Raw genomic sequence first — 19,987 nt, 5'->3', positions numbered from 1 at the left:
TTACCTGGTGGGGAATACATTTTGTACTCCTCCTTTGCTCATTTTGCAAAAATCCTTTTGAATGAGCTCCAATTCTCAATGGTGGCATTACTCCCTGTCAAAGTGTATTCAACAACATTCAACAGGATAAAGTTCAGTTAAGGTCTGATAGACCCCCACAAACTTCTATGGAAAATATTCTGGAGGGAAATTCAATCCAACCCCAATATTTTTTTTAACAGCTGTAGTAATTTGTATGCAAAATTAATAATTCACAAATATCTATCTCAGAAAACTGACTCAGTGACAGTCTGCATGTCTTGGCAAGCAACATTTTGGAACGACTCCAATGCAATTTGATCATAATTAATAGCAATGCTTATTTTAAACTGGACCAGTTAAAACACAGAATTTTAATGAAAGCCGAACTTGGAAGCGAGGGGGAGTTGGAACTAATTATCAAGCAAATACCTTTCCAGCTGTGGCCTTTGCTAATTGGGGTAGAAAAATGAATGTGGCATATGTAAGAGAAGAAATCTACATGCAATATAACAAGCTTACATGTATCATAAGAAAAACCCCAACTCTTGTAAGTCAGAATATATTTGCCACTACATTATGAGGTGCATTGATTAGGAGAATTTGTGCAGCTCAAATACACTCCAGTAAAACCACAGTAAACAATTGTGACAGTTTTTCAGACAGAATGAACACTTTCGCCCAATTCAGATTAATGATTTTTAATTTCATTCAACTCTGGATGATTCTCAGAGATAACTTGGACAAATCCGTGCAATTTTCTTGGCAAGATTTTTCAGAAGCGGTGTGTCACTGCTTCCTTTCCTAAAACTGAGAAAATGTAACTAGCTCAAGGTCACCCAGCTTTGTGGCTAAGGCAGGTCTCCCGGTTTCTAATCTGATGAATTATCTAGTACATCAAACTGGCTCTGCAGACAGTGAAGATTTTTTCCCAATACAGACTGATGGCACATCTCAAATAGTTGGATTCACATAGATGTTAAACCAATGGCTTCACATAGATGTTAAAAAGAAAGAAACGACTGGTCCCTGTCGAACTCCACAAATCTGGGAGCAATGGGCTGACTCTCAGTCTCTACTACCATTAACCTGAATCTGTTATTGAGGAAGGAGAGGAAACACAGCAAGACAGTGCCTCAAATCCCCAACCCCACAAAATGATCAGGTGCAGTACTATATCAAGTATAGAACTATAGTCAATGGTGTAAAAAAAAAACCTGAGAGATCTAAGAAGACCAAGTTCAAATTAACCATTGCTTTCTCCATCTCATTCCTAGACTGGCATCCTGATTGAGAAGGGTTTAGGCAAACTGCTTCATCTAGTAGGTTTTCCACTACAGTGTTCCCTCGACTTTCGCGGGTTCGAACTTCGCGAATAGCCTATACCACGGTTTTAAAAAAATAATAATTAAAAAATACTTCACGGGTTTTTTTCTATACCACGGTTTTTCCCGTCCAATGACATCATACATCATCGCCAAACTAATAATTTTTGCAAATAAATAACAAAAAAAATATTGTTAATAAATAATTATGTTTATAAATATCAGGATTACTAAGTGTCTTATTCAATGGTGAATACCAGTAACAATGGTGAGCAAATAGTTGTTAAGGGAATGGGAAATGGTAATTTAGGGGTTTAAAGTGTTAAGGGAAGGCTTGGGATACTGTCCATAGCCAAAAATGGTGTATTTACTTCCGCATCTCTACTTCGCGGAAATTCGACTTTGGCGGGCGGTCTCGGAACACATCCCCCGCGAAAATCGAGGGAACACTGTACTATCATTTCCCTACAACCTCCAAGTCCAGGGATGATTCCTCTAAGAGGCAAAACACCCTCCATCCCTCTCTGTAACAGCCACTGCCAGCTCCCCTCCCATAAAAAGGTCTGTGGTCACATTATCCCTCTTTGACCCAAGGATCCAGAACTGACATAATGCAAGCCCATTAATGTAACTGAGAAATGCCTTTCTTGTACATTCGGTACATTAGGGAAGAAACATCCAAATGGGACCAGAGTGATAATGTAACAGTGGATTCTGATAAAGCATATCAGTATAAACAATATTCAGGTGTAAGCGACCCTATCTTCTCTGAAGAGAGAAGTTTCATCCACTATGTGACAAAGACATAGAAGGGTGAAAAAGCAACTGGCTGACTGCTTTGAATGCCACATGTGTGCCTGTGTCTTTCTCTGTGTGCATGTACGTATGTTGGGGGAAAGATCAAAAGCAAAATGAGAAAATATTATTTTACTGAAAGAGTAGTAGATCCTTGGAACAAACTTCCAGCAGACGTGGTTGATAAATCCACAGTAACTGAATTTAAACATGCCTGGGATAAACATATATCCATCCTAAGATAAAATACAGAAAATAGTATAAGGGCAGACTAGATGGATCATGAGGTCTTTTTCTGCCGTCAGTCTTCTATGTTTCTATGTATGTATTCACGTTTGAAGCAAAAGTATAAGAAATTGTTATACTATTGTTTACTAATCAGAGCTCAAAGAGAATTGAACCTCAATTGTTCATTTCCAGTTCTGATTGCTGCTAGAAAGATCTGACAATTTTGCAAACGTCTCAAGTCTTTGAAGCGAAATTTTAGTCAAAAAACCCCAAAAACAATAAAAAGAAGAGATTTTTTAAAATAATCAAGATAAGTGGGAAAAAATTTAAGCATATTCTGATACTTTTTGTTTGTCAGAATGTTTTTATTGAATTAGATTCTGTTGCAGCGAGGGAACTGCAGACATTATTACATAGTTTTCTGGTGTTACGTATGCTTTATACTCTATGTGTGGGTTTTTTTTGTCACTTGGGGCTTCAGATGTGAAAGATAAAATTACAAAGATAGCATGGCAGAGCTTTATAACTCCTATTACAAAAGGAATTAAGAATTAGGGAAATGAACAACTGAAAGATTTACCTGCTGAATCTTTATCTTTCGTTGACCAGCTGTAAATGAAGGAGGATCACACTCCTCTTCCAGGTCAATGGTCATGAACTCATCTATTGTTAACTGACTTGCAGGTGTATCTTCAAATTCTGTAAGTCTAAAAGCATATATTAAAAGATTAATGAATGATTGTCACAATATACAAGCCAAAATTTATACATAATTTTTTTCACAACAAAACTATGTACAAATATGAGATAAATCCATTTCTGTATTGTGGAGTCCTTGGTGCTCTCTGAGCTTGTTTACTTGCAGATGTTTCATTTCATTTCTGTATTCCATTCCAACAAAACTAATGACCAATAGGCAAGGTAGGCAAGCAAAATTTTAGAAACATAGAAGACTGACGGCAGAAAAAGACCTCATGATCCATCTAGTCTGCCCTTATACTATTTCCTGTATTTTATCTTACAATGGATATATGTTTATCCCAGGCATGTTTAAATTCAGTTACTGTGGATTTACCAACCACGTCTGCTGGAAGTTTGTTCCAAGGATCTACTACTCTTTCAGTGAAATAATATTTTCTCACGTTGCTTTTGATCTTTCCCCCAACTAACTTCAGATTGTGTCCCCTTGTTCTTGTGTTCACTTTCCTATTAAAAACACTTCCCTCCTGGACCTTATTTAACCCTTTAACATATTTAAATGTTTCGATCATGTCCCCCCTTTTCCTTCTGTCCTCCAGACTATACAGATTGAGTTCATTAAGTTCATTAAGTTCATTGAGTTCATCTTCTTCCATTTGAAGTGTATATGAAAACACAGGAACAAACTGCACATTTTTTCAAAATGTAAACATCTTGTCATTAAGCCAGTTTTACTTATAACCTAATTTTGCAAGCAAGTTTAACCCATGTTAAGCTCCCTAAGCTTGAAATGACAATTAGTCTTCAGACTTTATATCAAGGTTGTCAAACCTGCAGCCCATGGGCCAGACGTATGGCCATGCCCACGCCCCATTTAGTGAAGGGAAGTCCCGATACGTCACGTGACAGCTTTGTGATGGTGCAAGTTTGACACCCTTGCTTTAAATCTTTTTTGAATCTGAAGAACTCTCTATCTTTTTCAACAAATGTAATTTAAAGACATAAACTCCATACTACACTTCATCGGATCCATAGAGTGGCTAGGATGATATAGGGTTTAAATTAGGATGAGGTGGGGAAGAATAGGACTCTTGCTTATGTTGATGCAGATTACATTCAAGAAAGAAAAAATCTAACAACTATAATATGTTAAAAACTCATTAGGTTAATTTACACTTTCTAAGATTACCTGAAATTGATACACAGGAATCCAAAAATCTCTTACTTAATGCTTCTGTTTCAAAACAATGATTGAGAAGTCTTCCATGGGAAGATCTCAGAAGCTGAAATGTTTTGTTCTTTCTAGGAGAATTTAACCATTAGTTTATGAATTTGTCTAAAAATATTTATGCTGAACCAACATAAGCATTACTTTAAAAATATGTAACTATCTTGAGGGGAAGGTTCATTTTCACAACTCTGCATAAACAGGGGCATTTCTTATTGTTCTCTTCAATATGTTTCATTTAGGAAAGCTATTTTTAAATGATCTTACCTACTAAAGTAAATATTTTCTTGGGGATAATAATTCCCATGTATTTAATAGCTTCCAAGCATAATATCTATTTTTCCATGCAACCAATGGAATCCTCCTACCAATTGGCATAATATAGGTTTTACGTTATGAAAATATATAGCCTTCTATACAGTAGTAACACTTAGATAGTTGTTCTGTTAAAACATGCAAACACATACATTTACACAAACACATAATATTAAAAACTAATGTTTTATTAAGAAATTTTATTTCTAATTTTAATGATAATGTTAATTAGTGTATGTGTATGTGTGTGTGTCCTTTTTGGTTTCTTTAAAAGAAGAGAGCAAAGTTAAAATATAGAAATATAGGTTATAAAGACATTAATAAAAATGATTTAAAAGAAAAGAGGATTAGAGGGAAAGAGAAGAGGATTAAATGTCTTGGAATGTAATAAAATTGCCTCTAAGTAGATATGTATTTAACAGACATTTTAGCATGGCAATAAGGCATAGGACTTATTAGCAAATAAATTAAAAAAGGAAGCTACACAGATTAAAATAATTCAGTTAAAGCATATTCAGATATACAGTATATATATATGTATACTCACACACACACACACACACATACTCACATATGTGTGTGTGTGTGTGTGTGTGTGTGTGTTTTCTGTCGGATGGTTAATTCTCTGCAAGGTTAATTCTCTGCCTTACAAGGCAGAAGCCTCAGGATCAAATCCCAGTAAGGGTATGGCTAGCCGATGAGACCAGAACAAGGCTGAAATAGTGCTTTCCTAGTCTCACTTAATTTTAAAAATTCAGCAAAAACATGTGATACATATACTGTATATATACATAGTATACAACTTTATGCTAATAGTACTCATCAGAGCATGTACATTTAAATAAAACAAATTCTTTTCTACACTCAATTACAGTCACTCCTAGCTAAGCAGCTCATAGAACATATTGCAACCATTTTCCAAAGAAATATATGAATTAAATAAATTGATATTACTGTAACTGTTTATCAAAATATTTCAAAAATAATTGCCCTCTATTTTCATTCTTTTGTTTGACTTGGACTAAAAAAAGAAGAAAGACTGAGCCAGTGTGAGATGAAGACAATGATATGAGACTATGTAAACATATGAAATATTGTATATTAACAAATAATAACAATGCATGAAATTGGGTGTAGATCTGTACTAAAATAACATGATGTTTAAAGATAAAAAAATTAAAAATAACAAAAATAACAGACCTGAATCCTATCAACCAATTGTACTTTGAATAACATCAAAAGACTTTTATAATTTATTTTGTTAAAAAATCAAGCAAATTAACTACTGATTATACAAATTTGGATCAAGATAGATTTAAAAAGGTGGACAAATAGGCAGATTCTATTAGAATTTTAAATTGTATTTTGAATGAGAATTGCACCAAAAATGCACTAGTCATTTTAACCTTAAATATTAAAAGCTTTTGACCAACTATAATGGTCCTATCTATTTCAACTGGTATAGAAGTATCACATGGAGAAAAATAGTCTCATATAATAGTTACATAGTAAAATCTCTTTTTGGATTTAGATATTTTTTTCTAATTTAGAGTATTTCACATTATAAGCTGAGTGGTCCAGCTTCACCATAATTGTTCATTTAGATATACAACTCATAGCTCCCAAATGTATGTCTATGATTAATATAAAGCATTGTAAGTAATTACAAAATGGGGAATTAAAATGTTCACTAAATTAATTAGATTAAATAAACTGTTACATCTTTTAATGTAAAATTATATCTTGTAATCTGAATATGAAGTTGAAATCAATTTTCGTTTCTGGGACATATTGCTGTATCAAGATGTCTTTATTACCTAAGGTCTTGTATCTGGCTTTATTTATTTACTTATTCGCAAGTAATCTGTCTTCATTTACAAGACCAACTCAAGAGAAGGTCATTTCCCATATGCTATATCAGAGGTTCTCAAACTTTTTAAACAGGGGGCAAATCATGGTCCCTCAAATTGTTGGGAGGTCAGAGCGGATGTGTGGGTGTAGCTAGGTGTGTATGTGACTGAGTGGATGTGGCTAGGTCGTGTGACTGTGTGGTTGTGGCCAATTTAAACTATGCACAAAAATTAAACTTTAATTTGTTCTCCTCCTGGGGGTGTTTTATTTGCTTTTGTTTGCATGTTGCTCTTTTGGTTGACTCTTCTTTTTACTAAATCATTTTTCAGTTGTTTAGGAATCTAGTGGTCTACTTCAAGTAACTAAGTTCTGCAGAAATTCTTCTCAGTCCCAAGGAGCTTGAGAAATCTCTTTCTGTCTCTCTCCTCTTTCTCTCTCTCTTCCTCCCTCTCCTTCTCCCTGTCTCTTTCTGTCTGTCTGTCTGTCTGTCTGTCTGTCTGTCTGTCTGTCTGTCTGTCTGTCTGTCTGTCTATCTATCTATCTATCTATCTATCTATCTATCTATCTATCTATCTATCTTGTGGAGGCAGGGGAAGTGAAAACCAGGCAGTTTTCAGACAGACAGCCCAGTTTCTGGCATGTCGTGGACCATTGCCAGTCCATGGACCAGAGATTGATATAGACCCTTTGATACAGAAGGGAGGACATGGGGGGGGGGGGCTGTTCTGTAAATCTTAATGCCCAAATATATTTGTAATATTGGAAATGCAAGTCATGTAGGATTTAAACATTACACCAATATGTTATACAGTGCCTTGTGAGCAACTGGAAATCAGACAGATGTTATCTGATTTCTCTATGTGATACAATTAACTGCACTTCTGGAAACTTTTTAAGAGTAAGTCCATTTTAATTTGGAGGGTGCAGCAAACATATCTGGTTATACAACCGAAAGTTTACTGACAGAATGTTAGATACAGTCTACGCAGGGGTAGTCACTAGTCAGCAGTGATACCATTCTGTAGATCAGTAATCTTGTCATTTTTAATAAGCTTTTCTCATCTACTTCTGCTTAAGGTGCAAGGAACAATGTATTAATCTATTAAACTATGCTGCTTCTCACACTGCATCTTACAGTGTTTCTGAAAAAAATAATTAAATAATTAATCAAATATTTTTTAAAAAACTAATAGCAGCTATAAATTGAAAGGATATAAAACATTTTAACAGAAAGGAAACCAACATTGTATTGTACATCCAAAATGCATATAGGTAAGAAATGGCAGGATAGACAGTCCAAGCAGTTTCCTAAAGGATCTGATACTAGGCATTTCACAAATTTCAGAAAAGAGTACACTCTTTTAAAGTCCAATGAATGAATGAATGAATGAATGAATGAATGAATGAATGAATGAATGAATGAATGAATGAATACCGTGAATGCTTCTGAGAAAAGGTACCCTACAAAAGGCATCCAATGAATAGCTACATAGATTTTGCTAATCTTGGCATACACAGCTGGACTTTTTGAGGACTTTGATAATTATATGTATCTGCCATTGCAAGGGTGATACCTTCTGTTAGGACCTTACATGTCAAAAAGTAAAATGGATAATAGATTAAAATCAACTAAAAAGACCTCCATCAAAATTTTAACAAGTAGGCAGCTTTTGCTGAGAATACAATGTCTTTCATAAATCCCAATAATGCAATATGCATGCTCTTCACTTTGAATCCAAGGATAGTTGATCCCATTTATAGAAGAAGAGTATGTCTTTATAGAACATGAAAGAATATATATTCTGCATCTACCAGATTGTTTTATTGAAAAGGCAAAAGTCCTCAACATTCAACAAATTCAAACTCATGGTTTGCACTGAATATCATAATAAACATTCACTGTTACATGCCATGACGAAGAAATTCTTGGAAATCCACTCCTTCTTTGTTATTTATACATCAGTGCTAGACATTGGGCTAAAAAATGAAGCAATAGAATCAGATGAAGTGTAATAACTTTGTGACTCTAAAAAGCAAAAGTGATGTGGACTATTGCCTAAAAGGAATGAGAGGGGCGGCATACAAATCTAAATAATAAATAAATAAAATAAATAAAATACTATTGCCTGAAATATTTATTATCAATGTAACAAACTGTTTGCTAAGGAAATAAATTACTGAAGGAAATTGGAAAATAGCACTTACTCTATAAAACGTGTCTGTTGCCCATGTTTTACTGGAAGAAAATTAAGAGAGTATCTACAGTAAATTGGATTATTGGCCATTATACTGGCAAAAAGTGTACAATTCACCCAATGATACAATTTTAAATCATTTTACATATTTCAAGGCACTACTTAATTTAGCAAAATAATTTTGATCTGTACCCAATGAAATTTATAGCCAGATACCAATTAAAGCCAAGTTATTTCCATTCATAACCAACATTCTTTTCTTTTTGGTAACATCCCAAATTCCAGAGTCAGCCATCTGCTTGACAGCTGATTTCAGATCTATCTTAACTGACACATGTCTACTAACTACCAATATTGTATGATTTTTTTTCTGCGATTTTTTCCCCCTGCCATATATATAATATAACCTTATCTTGTTTGCTCTGTTTAATACAAAGCTCGTGATAAATTTCAAAGCTTGGCACACTACACAATAGAAAACTGAACAGCACTCTTTTCCACCCTTGAAAGCATCTTTTTTTATTTTGTACAGTGCTTGCTAGGATCTGTAATTTACATGAACTCATTTACCTCTTCAAAGGCCTAGAGCTGAAGCAATTGTCATTTTATATAAATGAATTATGCATTCTCCAGTGACTACCAATGCAGGCTAAGAATGTGTATAGCTTATAAAGTAATACTAGAGGTTGAAAATGCCTTCAGTTCTTGGCTAAAAGCTCATGCAACAGCACATGCCTTTTATTCAATGTACCCACCCTTAAATAGTATGTTGAGAAAATATTCATGGCTTGTGCTGAGAGGATTGGGAGGTAGAAATAACCACACTGTTACGTCCTCAGCAATATTTCAGAAACATAGTGATACTAGTAGAATTAAGGCATGAAGGAGCATATCTATATTCCAAGCCAGAATGTTCTTGAGTGTCATCTTCCTCTCCTTATCTAGAATAGAATGTTCATGCTGTCCTCCTGCTCCAAACCTCCAAACTATGAACAGGAATCTTTGCCATAGAAATATAGAAGACTGACGGCAGAAAAAGACCTCCTGGTCCATCTAGTCTGCCATTATCCTATTTTCTGTATTTTATCTTAGGATGGATATATGTTTATCCCAGGCATGTTTAAATTCAGTTACTGTGGATTTATCTACCACGTCTGCTGGAAGTTTGTTCCAAGGATCTACTACTCTTTCAGTAAAATAATATTTTCTCATGTTGCTTTTCATCTTTCCCCCAACTAACTTCAGATTGGGTCCCCTTGTTCTTGTGTTCACTTTCCTATTAAAAACACTTCCCTCCTGGACCTTATTTAACCCTTTAACCTATTTAAATGTTTCGATCATGTCCCCCCTTTTCCTTCTGTCCTCCAGAATATACAGATTGAGTTCATTAAGTCTTTCCTGATACGTTTTATGCTTAAGACCTTCCACCATTCTTGTAGCCCGTCTTTGGACCCGTTCAATTTTGTCAATATCTTTTTGTAGGTGAGGTCTCCAGAACTGAACACAGTATTCCAAATGTGGTCTCACAAGCACTCTGTATAGCGGGATCATAATCTCCCTCTTCCTGCTTGTTATACCTCTAGCTATGCAGCTATGCCATGTTCCCTAAAGGTTAGGGAACTCTACATGGACTCTACTAATCCAGCCTGAATCACTGGGATCCCGTAAGCAGGATGCAAGGCAGAAATCTCCTTATCAAGCTGAGAGTTTGGCTGGCTCGGTGCAGGACAGTACATGTAGCCCTTGACTTATGACCATTTGTTTAACCGCGGTCTATAATTACAATGGCCTTGGAAAGGGTAACTCATGGTCTGTAAAGCACTTCCGGCCATCCCAAAACACTGTACCACCACTCCTGTGATCATGTGATTGTGATCTGGGTGTTTGGCAATGGGTGGGGGAAGCCAGGAAGTCCAGGATTAGCCACACAAGAGTGTCTCTCTACTCTGGCCCTGAAAAATATTACATGGATTTCAGCAGGGAAGGTTTTCAGTTCCTGAGCCTCCTAGTGCCTCTCATCCCACATTCCTTAACTGGGAATATGTCCCCTTAACATCTCACAAAATTATTTATCAATTGCAACCAAGAATGCTAAGATTGCGGTCATTGAGTGAAGGACTCATATGGGCATCTTATTTAACAGCCACTTTGTTCAACAACGGGTCCAAAGTCAAAGACCACCGCATGTCTCTAGCTTATGATTTCTAATTCCTGGCTCTCAACTCACAACTGCCTTTTATCACAACTCTGCTATTGGTCAAAAGTGGATTCCCATCGCTCTCGTTTTCGTTTACATCCTGTAAACTTCCTTGACTCCATGTCACACTAAATTTCTGAGAGAGATTTATCTTAGAGACACTATTTAAAATGTGAACACACTTTTTGGGACTCTTGAAGCCTCTTCTGGTAAAGAATACTTAAAAATGACAACACTTTCTTGACACGCCGAGATGGGAGACACATGAAAATTAAAATGCAAGCCCTAAAATAGGCCTATCACAATTTAAAAATGGTAGGGAGTTTCTAGAACATTTCTCAAACCTAATACACCCACATGTGCAATGGGAGACCATGTGACTTCTCCAATGACTGTCCACACTTAATTTAACTATATTATTTAAAGATAAACGATATGCTATTTATTTATTTATTTATTTATTTTGTCCAATACATAATACACATTGAAGAGAAAGATATGTAATAATATAAGTAAAGAAAAGAATAGAAGAAAAGATATAAAAGATAGGTGAACATATTTGAAAGGAAGAAAAGATAAATGAGATCAGGAGAGACAATTGGACAGGGGACAGAAGGCACACTGGTGCACTTATGCACGCTCCTTACTGACCTCTAAGGAACCTGGAGAGGTCAATCGTGGATAGTCTAAGGGGTTGACACTATTGAGTCAGGTAATGAGTTCCACGCTTCGACAACTCGGTTGCTGAAGTCATATTTTTTACAGTCAAGTTTGGAGCGGTTAATATTAACTTTGAATCTGTTGCATGCTCTTGTGTTGTTGCAATTGAAGCTGAAGTAGTCATTGATAGGTAGAACGTTGCAGCATATGATCTTGTGGGCAATACTTAGATCGTGTTTTAGGCGACGTAGTTCTAAGCTTTCTAGACCTAGGATTAATAGTCTGCTTTCGTAGGGTATTCTGTTTCGAGTGGAGGAGTGAAGGGCTCTTCTGGTGAAGTATCTTTGGACATTTTCAAGGGTGTTGATGTCCGAGATGTGGTATGGGTTCCAGACACATGAACTGTATTCAAGGATGGGTCTGGCAAAAGTTTTGTAGGCTCTGGTGAGTAGCGTGAGATTGCCAGAGCAGAAGCTGCGTAGGATCAGGTTAACAACTCTAGAAGCCTTTTTGGCGATATTGTTGTAGTGGGCTGAATGGAAATCAAGGATCATATTAAAACAAATTAAATGCCCCTCCTCTTATCAGCACTTGTAGTTTGGGGGGGGGGTAAAAACAAGATGGTTTTTGTATGTGATCCATGAATGCCAACTCCTGAGCTCTGTAATAGTTACTATCTTTTCCCTTATTGACATAGAACTCTTAAACTGCTTGAAGAAGGCACATATTTTTACTAAACTAAGATTTGCTAATCTCAGAGGAGCTAACAGTTTGATTCACATGTAAGAAACCTGTCAATATTTAGCTACTTTTGATTCTCATTGTGGGAGGTGTAAATTTATTCTTAACATTGTTGTGCTGATTCATATGATGACCATGTTGGATGACTGCAAATCTGAATCTAATACCCTGTAGTCTTTCTTATCAACCATCTTCCCCCATCTTCTTATCAAACCATATATTTTCTACTTTGCCTTAGAAACCACTATTTTACAATCTAGTCCAGAGTTTAAGGGCAATTTGTTCTTGTTCCTCCTTTCCTTCCAAACAAAAAGAACTACTGCTATGTTATTTAACAAAGAAGCATTGCAGTATGGATAACATCCTCAAAGGTCTTCAATACCCAACGTTCAGATTGGCCACAAAAACCTGGAACACTTACAAATTGCCTACAAGCTTGCACAGTGCCAGGTCAGTGGGCACATTTTTCTTCGTTTGAATTTCAATCTCTCTTATATCCTAGCTTGCAGAACAATTAGGCTGAAGATTTATCACATAAGCTGGAGTATTTCTTACCCCCTTCATTCTGCACCCAAAAAATATTATTTTCCCCTGACACGCATGAATGACAAAAGAAATGATTTTTCAGATTCAGCAATCCTACATATTACAGCAAGATCCATGTATGCTGGCTCATGGAGATAATCTTCAGGAACACGTTTGTGCATCTTTCCTTAAGGGAACAGGTATTATGATTCTGGCATGACAGCCAACCATCCAGAGACTTTGAAATTTTTAAAAGGACCAATGGCTTTTTCTGTGACTTGCCCAGTTGTGACAATGCCCAGCTGTGCCTTTGACCATCTGAATTGTTATGTCCCTTTTCCTCCACGTAGGAAGCTTGGGATACGGTTTCTTTGGACATTCTAAGTGACTGATCACATTTACAAAACTGGCTATCCTGTTGGAGATACATAATCTCTTTTCTCAAAAAGCCTATTTTATTTCATGTTCTCACCTTCCTTCTGCCTCAATTGATTATTCAGCAAGTTTTCCAAAACCCATCATCTCATTTCTGAGCAGGGCCCCCAATTCATAGCATCTTTCTGGAAACTCTAGAAAACTCCAGCTACTATTGCCCATCATCAATATAATCAAGCAGACTACACTATACTACACTACACTACACTACACTACACTACACTACACTACACTATAGGGCCATTCCGTGTGAAGTGGACCACTGGTCCCCACCTTACCATCTCAGATTTTGATGAAATTTGGCACATAGTTTCTTTATTATATAAAACTGCTGTGCAGAATTTTAGTTCATTAGTGGTTAGAGTGCAGCACTGCAAGCTGCTTTTGCTGATCACCGGCTGCCAGCAGTTTGGCAGATCGAATCTCAGTAGGCTCAAGGTTGACTCAGCCTTCCATCCTTCCAAGGTCGGTAAAATGTATGTATGTATGTATGTATGTATGTATTTATTTATTTATTTATTTATTAGATTTGTATGCCGCCCCTTTCTGTAGACTCGGGGCGGCTCACAACACAATAAAACAGTTCATGACAAATCTAATAATTTACAATTTAAAATAGTTAAAAAACCCAATTTTTAAACAGACATACCTACAAACATAACATACATAAACTATATAGGCCCAGGGGAGATCAATTCCCCCATGCCTGACAACAAAGGTGGGTTTTGAGGAGTTTACGAAAGGCAAGGAGGGTAGGGGCAGTTCTAATCTCTGGGGGGAGCTGGTTCCAGAGAGTCGGGGCCGTCACAGAGAAGGCTCTTCCCCTGGGGCCCGCCAACCGACATTGTTTAGTTGACGGGACCCGGAGAAGGCTGACTCTGTGGGACCTAATCGGTCGCTGGGATTCGTGCAGCAGAAGGCGATCTCGGAGATATTCGAGATTGTTGGGGGCAATATGCTTACTCTCTGTAAGGGATAGAGAGGGCTGTAAAGCACTGTGAATATAACTCTAAATGCTATTGCTATTGTTATTGCTAATACATAGGAAGCTGCTGCATATGGAGTAAAAACACTGATCCAACTAAAAGAGTATTGGTTCAAGCAGGAGTCCTTCCTTTGCCTTACACAGAGATGCCAGTTACTGAATCTGGAGGTTCTGAATTTAAAGTATATGATCAAAAGTTCCTCTCTGGTAATCTATGCTGAGAAAAAACAAACGAGAAATCTATGCAGAATTTTTCCCAGATAAAATCTCAGGCAACTTGTCAGAGGCCCTAAACAGATTCTTGCACAATTTTAAAGCGTTACATGAAACAAGTACTTATTAATTCAACCAACTTCTACTTAATGGCATTTTAAGAATTTAAATGCTTCAAGAAAAAAATATTGAGCTCAGGGAAGCTTAATGAAAAAGATTTGTTTTGAACGTGCCCTTGATAAATGCAATATAATGTGAGGTTATTTGAGAAACATCAATCACGTTTTACGAATCTGTGATAAATGCAGCTATAATTATAGATCCTGGAAAATAATTCAGCTGTCACGTTTACCTTGTCAAAGTAAATAACACTGTCAATTTAGTTGATGTGCATGACCTGAGTAAACATTTCAAAGCAAAAATTTTGTACTCGTGCTCCTTCATTTTAAACTGCTCAGCTGAATGTGCTTCTTTTACAATTCAATGCATTTGCTATCACTCAAATAAAATGAAACCTGTATACCAATAATTCTTCTGAATCATTTGGAAACTTCAAAATATCTTACTAGCTATAAGCTTTATTACTGTCTTAAATCAGCAGGTTTTAAGCTTAAATAAATTATATTGGCGATTTTCAAAGAGTGTTTTTACTATGCCTTAGTGTGCTCTGAGGCTTATAAATTCATAGAGGATAAGTCCACAAATCAATAGGCTGATCAGCTAAAAACCATCCAATTACAATGACAAGCCTTTCAGTCTATCAATGGCTGTAAATAATGATAAATCCAGAAGCACCATGCTTCTAGTCAAAAATAATATTAAAAAGTGGGAGATACTTATTGTCTTCATTTTGAGTTTTCAAAAATATTTGGCCAGCTACTAAGAGAAATAGGATGCAGAATTAGCCAAATCTAGCTCTTCAAAGTCTCTCCAAAATAGTTCAGATTTTAATAACCCAATAATAGAAGTATGGCGGCCGATCATATTTTCAGAAAAGGCTGTTCTGTAATGAAGATGCACTAACTGAATGGATCCCCATCTTCACAAGCTGGTGATGCAATTTCTCCCAGGACATATGAATCAGGTGCAAGACAGTACTACAAGTACCTCATTACAAAACCATAAAGGACATTTATAGGCTAAAATATTTTCACTTGGAAACTTATAAGAAGTCTGGACTTAGCACATACTGTACATCATATGTAGACCAGTCAATACATTGGTTGCTGCATTCAGAACCAAATGTTTCAGATCATCTTTAAAGGCTGTCAAGTATACAGGTAATCCTTGGATTAACCATTTAGTAACCATTTAGAGTAATAAAAAAAGGTGATGACTGAGAACTAAGGAGAAATTTCCTGACAGCTAGAACAATTAATAAGTGGAACAGCTTGCCTCCAGAAGTTGGGAATGCCCCACCATTGGAAGTTTTTAAGCAGATGTTAGATAACCATCTGTCTGAAGTAGTGTAGGGTTTCCTGCCTAAGCAGGGGGTTGGACCGGAAGACCTCCAAGGTCCCTTCCAACTCTGTTGTTGTTGTTGTTGTTAATAATGTTGTTTGTTGGGGACAATATGCTTACTCTTTGTAAACCGCTTAGAGAGGGCTGTAAAGCACTGTGAAGTGGTATATAAATCTAAATGCTAATGCTAAAATGAAATGATTTGATCCACATCCTTCTTGGTTGGCATAAGTTACATGATAAAAGAGAATACAGGAGGCGCCTTAACTATACTGAATAAAAATTCCCTACAATCTTTGCCTTTGACTTCATTGCATGGGATATTAAAGGTGATATCCCTCATTATTTGCTCATCATGCCTCTTTAGTAGCCACCATGAATATTTAGCTCCAATATCAAAAAGAAGGAAATGGGCTTGACCAACCCTCTAGAAAATTTGTTTCCTAAGAATAGGATGACCTTTGCAGCTGTGACAGTCCTTAGTTGAGCAGCTGCTCAAAGCCATGCCAACTTTTGAGTCATATAACTAATGAGGGTTATATTTTGCAGATTTGTTTATTTCAGAAATTTTGTGACCCTTTTACCATGTTTATTATAGGCTTTTTTATTATCTCCTATATAGTTTATTTGTACAAACTATGTTTGTTGTCTTATTTGTTATTTTTAATGTGTATATTAAGTGATTTTTTGATTGTGTGAGGCTATGATCTATGGTTATAACAATAAATATATATACTATCAAAAGTAATATTTGAATAAATTGATAAATAGCAATCATTCAGCCTAAACCGTTTCTATTAATTTCAATGATTTCAGGCAAAATTTAAACTTTACTTTGTAAACATAGTAGTTCAAAATGAATATGTTATTGAAATTATTTACTTTTTAGTGGAACTTAGGGTTTCCTGCAAATGCAAAGGATTAAAGAGTAAAAATGGTGTTACAAAAGAATTATCTTTGAAAAGAAAAACAGTAAGAAACTACCTTTTATATATAAAACAATAAGAATAATCTGTCTTCACTATCTTGCAATCCTAAATAAGGAGCATCAAAAGGAAATTTTAAATCAGAGACTACTTGTACAGTATTACACAAACCCAAATTACATTATTTCAGAAAGTTGATACATTTACATAAGCTGTGCTCTTGAAATTAAACAGTGCTGGGGCTTAATAGAAACCCTTTATCCTCAGCAAACTGAATAGAGAATCAGCTTCCATTCTCTCTAGCTGCAAAAAGTAAATACGTCCTATGGATTTTATTTAAACAGTCCACAATATCAAAGTCTACATTTCCCATTTTTAAATGTTCAATTTATTATTTGAAATAATTAAAACTTAAATTAAAAATAAAATACTATAAAATAATTGAATTTTTACATCCCTGTAGAAACCATGACATTTGAACAGCTGTCATAACCATTCGTGTTTTGCAAAGAATTTGCATGAAGCTCCCTTTCCCGAAGGATGTCATTCCCCATTTATTTCAAAATAGGCAGACACTTTATACATAGAAAATGATACATTTCCAGAAGTAATTTATGGGGAAGCCTGTAAGTTCAGGTGCACCTTCTACATGTGGGCTTTGGTTAGGAGCAACTGAATTAATATATTTTTCTTAAGATGTGATCTTTTGCAGATCCCATAAGCATTCAGAACAAGACTAAAGAAATACATTCATTACTGAGCTTTGGGCCAACATAAACCCATAAAATTGGATTTACCAAGCTTCTGCTCTGTATTTTAATTACAGTTATAACTGGGAAGAAGTCTCTTTTAACAGGAAAGGAAACAGCCTATCTATAACAGACCAGAATTTTATATCCTAGGATTACAACATAAACCACTGGTTTAGTCAAAGAAGGAAACTTGGACGACTAACATCGTTTCCACAAACCAATTGCTTGCAGATGGCTAGTTCCAATATAGATGTTTATGTTTAACTGTCACTTCAGCACTATCTCCTCAATTAAAAATCCAACTGCTTCTCCAATTGTTAAAATAATAAGAAGAAGAACTGTCGCCAATATGCAGTCAATATTTGGATTCAGCTCCAGTTAGACTCTCATGTGCAGTATTGATCACATTCCATTATGACATTCTATATCTGACAAAAATTATGTAATACTGTAATGTAATTCTATGTAAATCTTCTACACTTTATTTATTTATTATTTGCTTGTTTATTTCATTCAGATGCCGCCCAGTTCCAAACTGACTCTAAACCGCTCGTAGGATAAAACAATATACTCCAAACAGATGGCAAATCCAGTCAACACATAAAATAGATACCATATCATCCAGTGGAAGCTCCAGGCGGCCTAGCCAAAACCTAAGAAAGTCTTCCAGAGGGCCATCCTGGTGAGAAGCATCCAGATTCCAGGGGGAACCTGTGGCAGTGGTAGACACTGTAACAGGTAAAGTCCACTTCCTTGGCCCCACATAAGATACAGTTTAATCAAAGGAGGGGGATCTGTTTGTAAAAGATGTCTTTCCAGAAAGGGAAAACAGATCTATTTTCCACACAGCGAATAATGAATTTCAGAAATGCTCTAATCTCAAATAAAGCTAATTTGAGCACCCAGTCAACGAAGCAGTGGAAGTGATGTGCCGGTGTCTGAAGGCTTTTGGGGCCTGGATAGTTGTCAGCAGACTCAAATTCAACCCTGATAAGACGGATTGGCTGTGGGTTTTGCCTCCCAAGGACAATTCCATCTGCCCGTCCATCACCCTGGGGGGGAACTACTGACCCCCTCAGAGAGGGTCCGCAACTTGGGCATCCTCCTCGATCCACAGCTCACATTAGAGAAACATCTTTCGGCTGTGGCGAGGGGGGCGTTTGCCCAGGTTCGCCTGGTGCACCAGTTGTGCACCTATTTGGACCGGGAGTCACTGCTCACAGTCACTCATGCCCTCATCACCTCGAGGCTCAACTATTGTAATGCTCTCTACATGGGGCTACCTTTAAAAAGTGTTCGGAAACTTCAGGTCGTGCAGAATGCAGCTGCGAGAGCAATCATGGGCTTTCCCAAATATGCCCATGTTACACCAACACTCCACAGTCTGCACTGGTTGCCGATCAGTTTCCGGTCACAATTCAAAGTGTTGGTTATGACCTATAAAGCCCTTCATGGCACCGGACCAGACTATCTCAGGGACCGCCTTCTGCTGCACGAATCCCAGCGACCAGTTAGAGTGGGTCTTCTCCAGGTCCCGTCAACTAAACAATGTCGCTTGGCGGGACCCAGGGGAAGAGCCTTCTCTGTGGCGGCCCCGACCCTCTGGAACCAACTTCCCAACTGTTTATATTGAATTGTCATATGCTGTTTACTACTATTGTTAGCCGCCCCGAGTCTACAGAGAGGGGCAGCATACAAATCCAATAAAATCAAATCAAAAATCAAAATCAAATCAAATTACAAGCTTGACTTACCTTTTCCTTAACGTTGATTCACCAACTTTCACCACCCTGATTACTTCTTTAACAGTGCGCCGAAAATCATGCATTCTTGCTGCAACAAGAAGAGCTAGAACATAAAAAGAGAATCACATCAAATAGGCACCCGGGGGTGGAGGGAAGCAAAGGAATACATTAAATCATATAGGTGGCATTGAAAATTCTATTTCTCATCTTAATTTTAAAATACTGAAGAAAGATTAAACTGGAATTTTATAAAATTTACTTTGTATGCAGAAATATTACATGAGCCCACACAAATTTTGGGTAAAGAAGAGTGGCATAATATTCAACCTCAAAAGTTATTTCACCTAGATCAGTGATGGTGAACCTTTTTTGATTTGCGTGCCAAAAGGGGGGGTGCACGCTAGCGCGCACATATGGGCCTACACCCATTCCCTACCCCTGCACATGCACACAATCCCCCCCCCGCGCATGCGCACAGGCCTCACTGATGCCTGGGACAGTGAAAAAACGGCAAAACCAGACATTCAGAAAAATGGACTTCCGGTTTGTCTGTTGTGCTGTTTTTCGCACTCCAGAGGCTTCAGGAAAGTTTCCTGAAGCAGTACATTTTTCCAATCTTTCAGTTTGCCTGTTGGCAAACTTCACTGGAGGGTGAAGCATCTTTCCCCAAGGCCGAAAAATCAGTTGTTCAGC

At 36.8% G+C, this 19,987-nt stretch overlaps 1 protein-coding gene across 2 annotated transcripts in view; it reads right to left on the bottom strand.

The window, feature by feature from the left end:
- The window catches only part of BRF1 (BRF1 general transcription factor IIIB subunit), a 319,000-nt gene that overhangs the window by 139,058 nt on the left and 159,955 nt on the right, over positions 1-19,987 (bottom strand). For both annotated transcript variants that reach the window (XM_070751063.1, XM_070751072.1), the window contains 2 exons: positions 19,304-19,397; positions 2,947-3,073 (listed from right to left, as the gene is read on the bottom strand). In XM_070751063.1, the coding sequence (XP_070607164.1) occupies positions 2,947-3,073; positions 19,304-19,397 (221 nt within the window). The remainder of the gene's footprint in view (positions 1-2,946; positions 3,074-19,303; positions 19,398-19,987) is intronic.

The sequence above is a fragment of the Erythrolamprus reginae genome, chromosome 1 (genome assembly GCF_031021105.1).
Source record: "Erythrolamprus reginae isolate rEryReg1 chromosome 1, rEryReg1.hap1, whole genome shotgun sequence".
NCBI lineage: Eukaryota > Metazoa > Chordata > Lepidosauria > Squamata > Dipsadidae > Erythrolamprus > Erythrolamprus reginae.
This window is presented reverse-complemented; position numbering and strand designations above follow the sequence as displayed.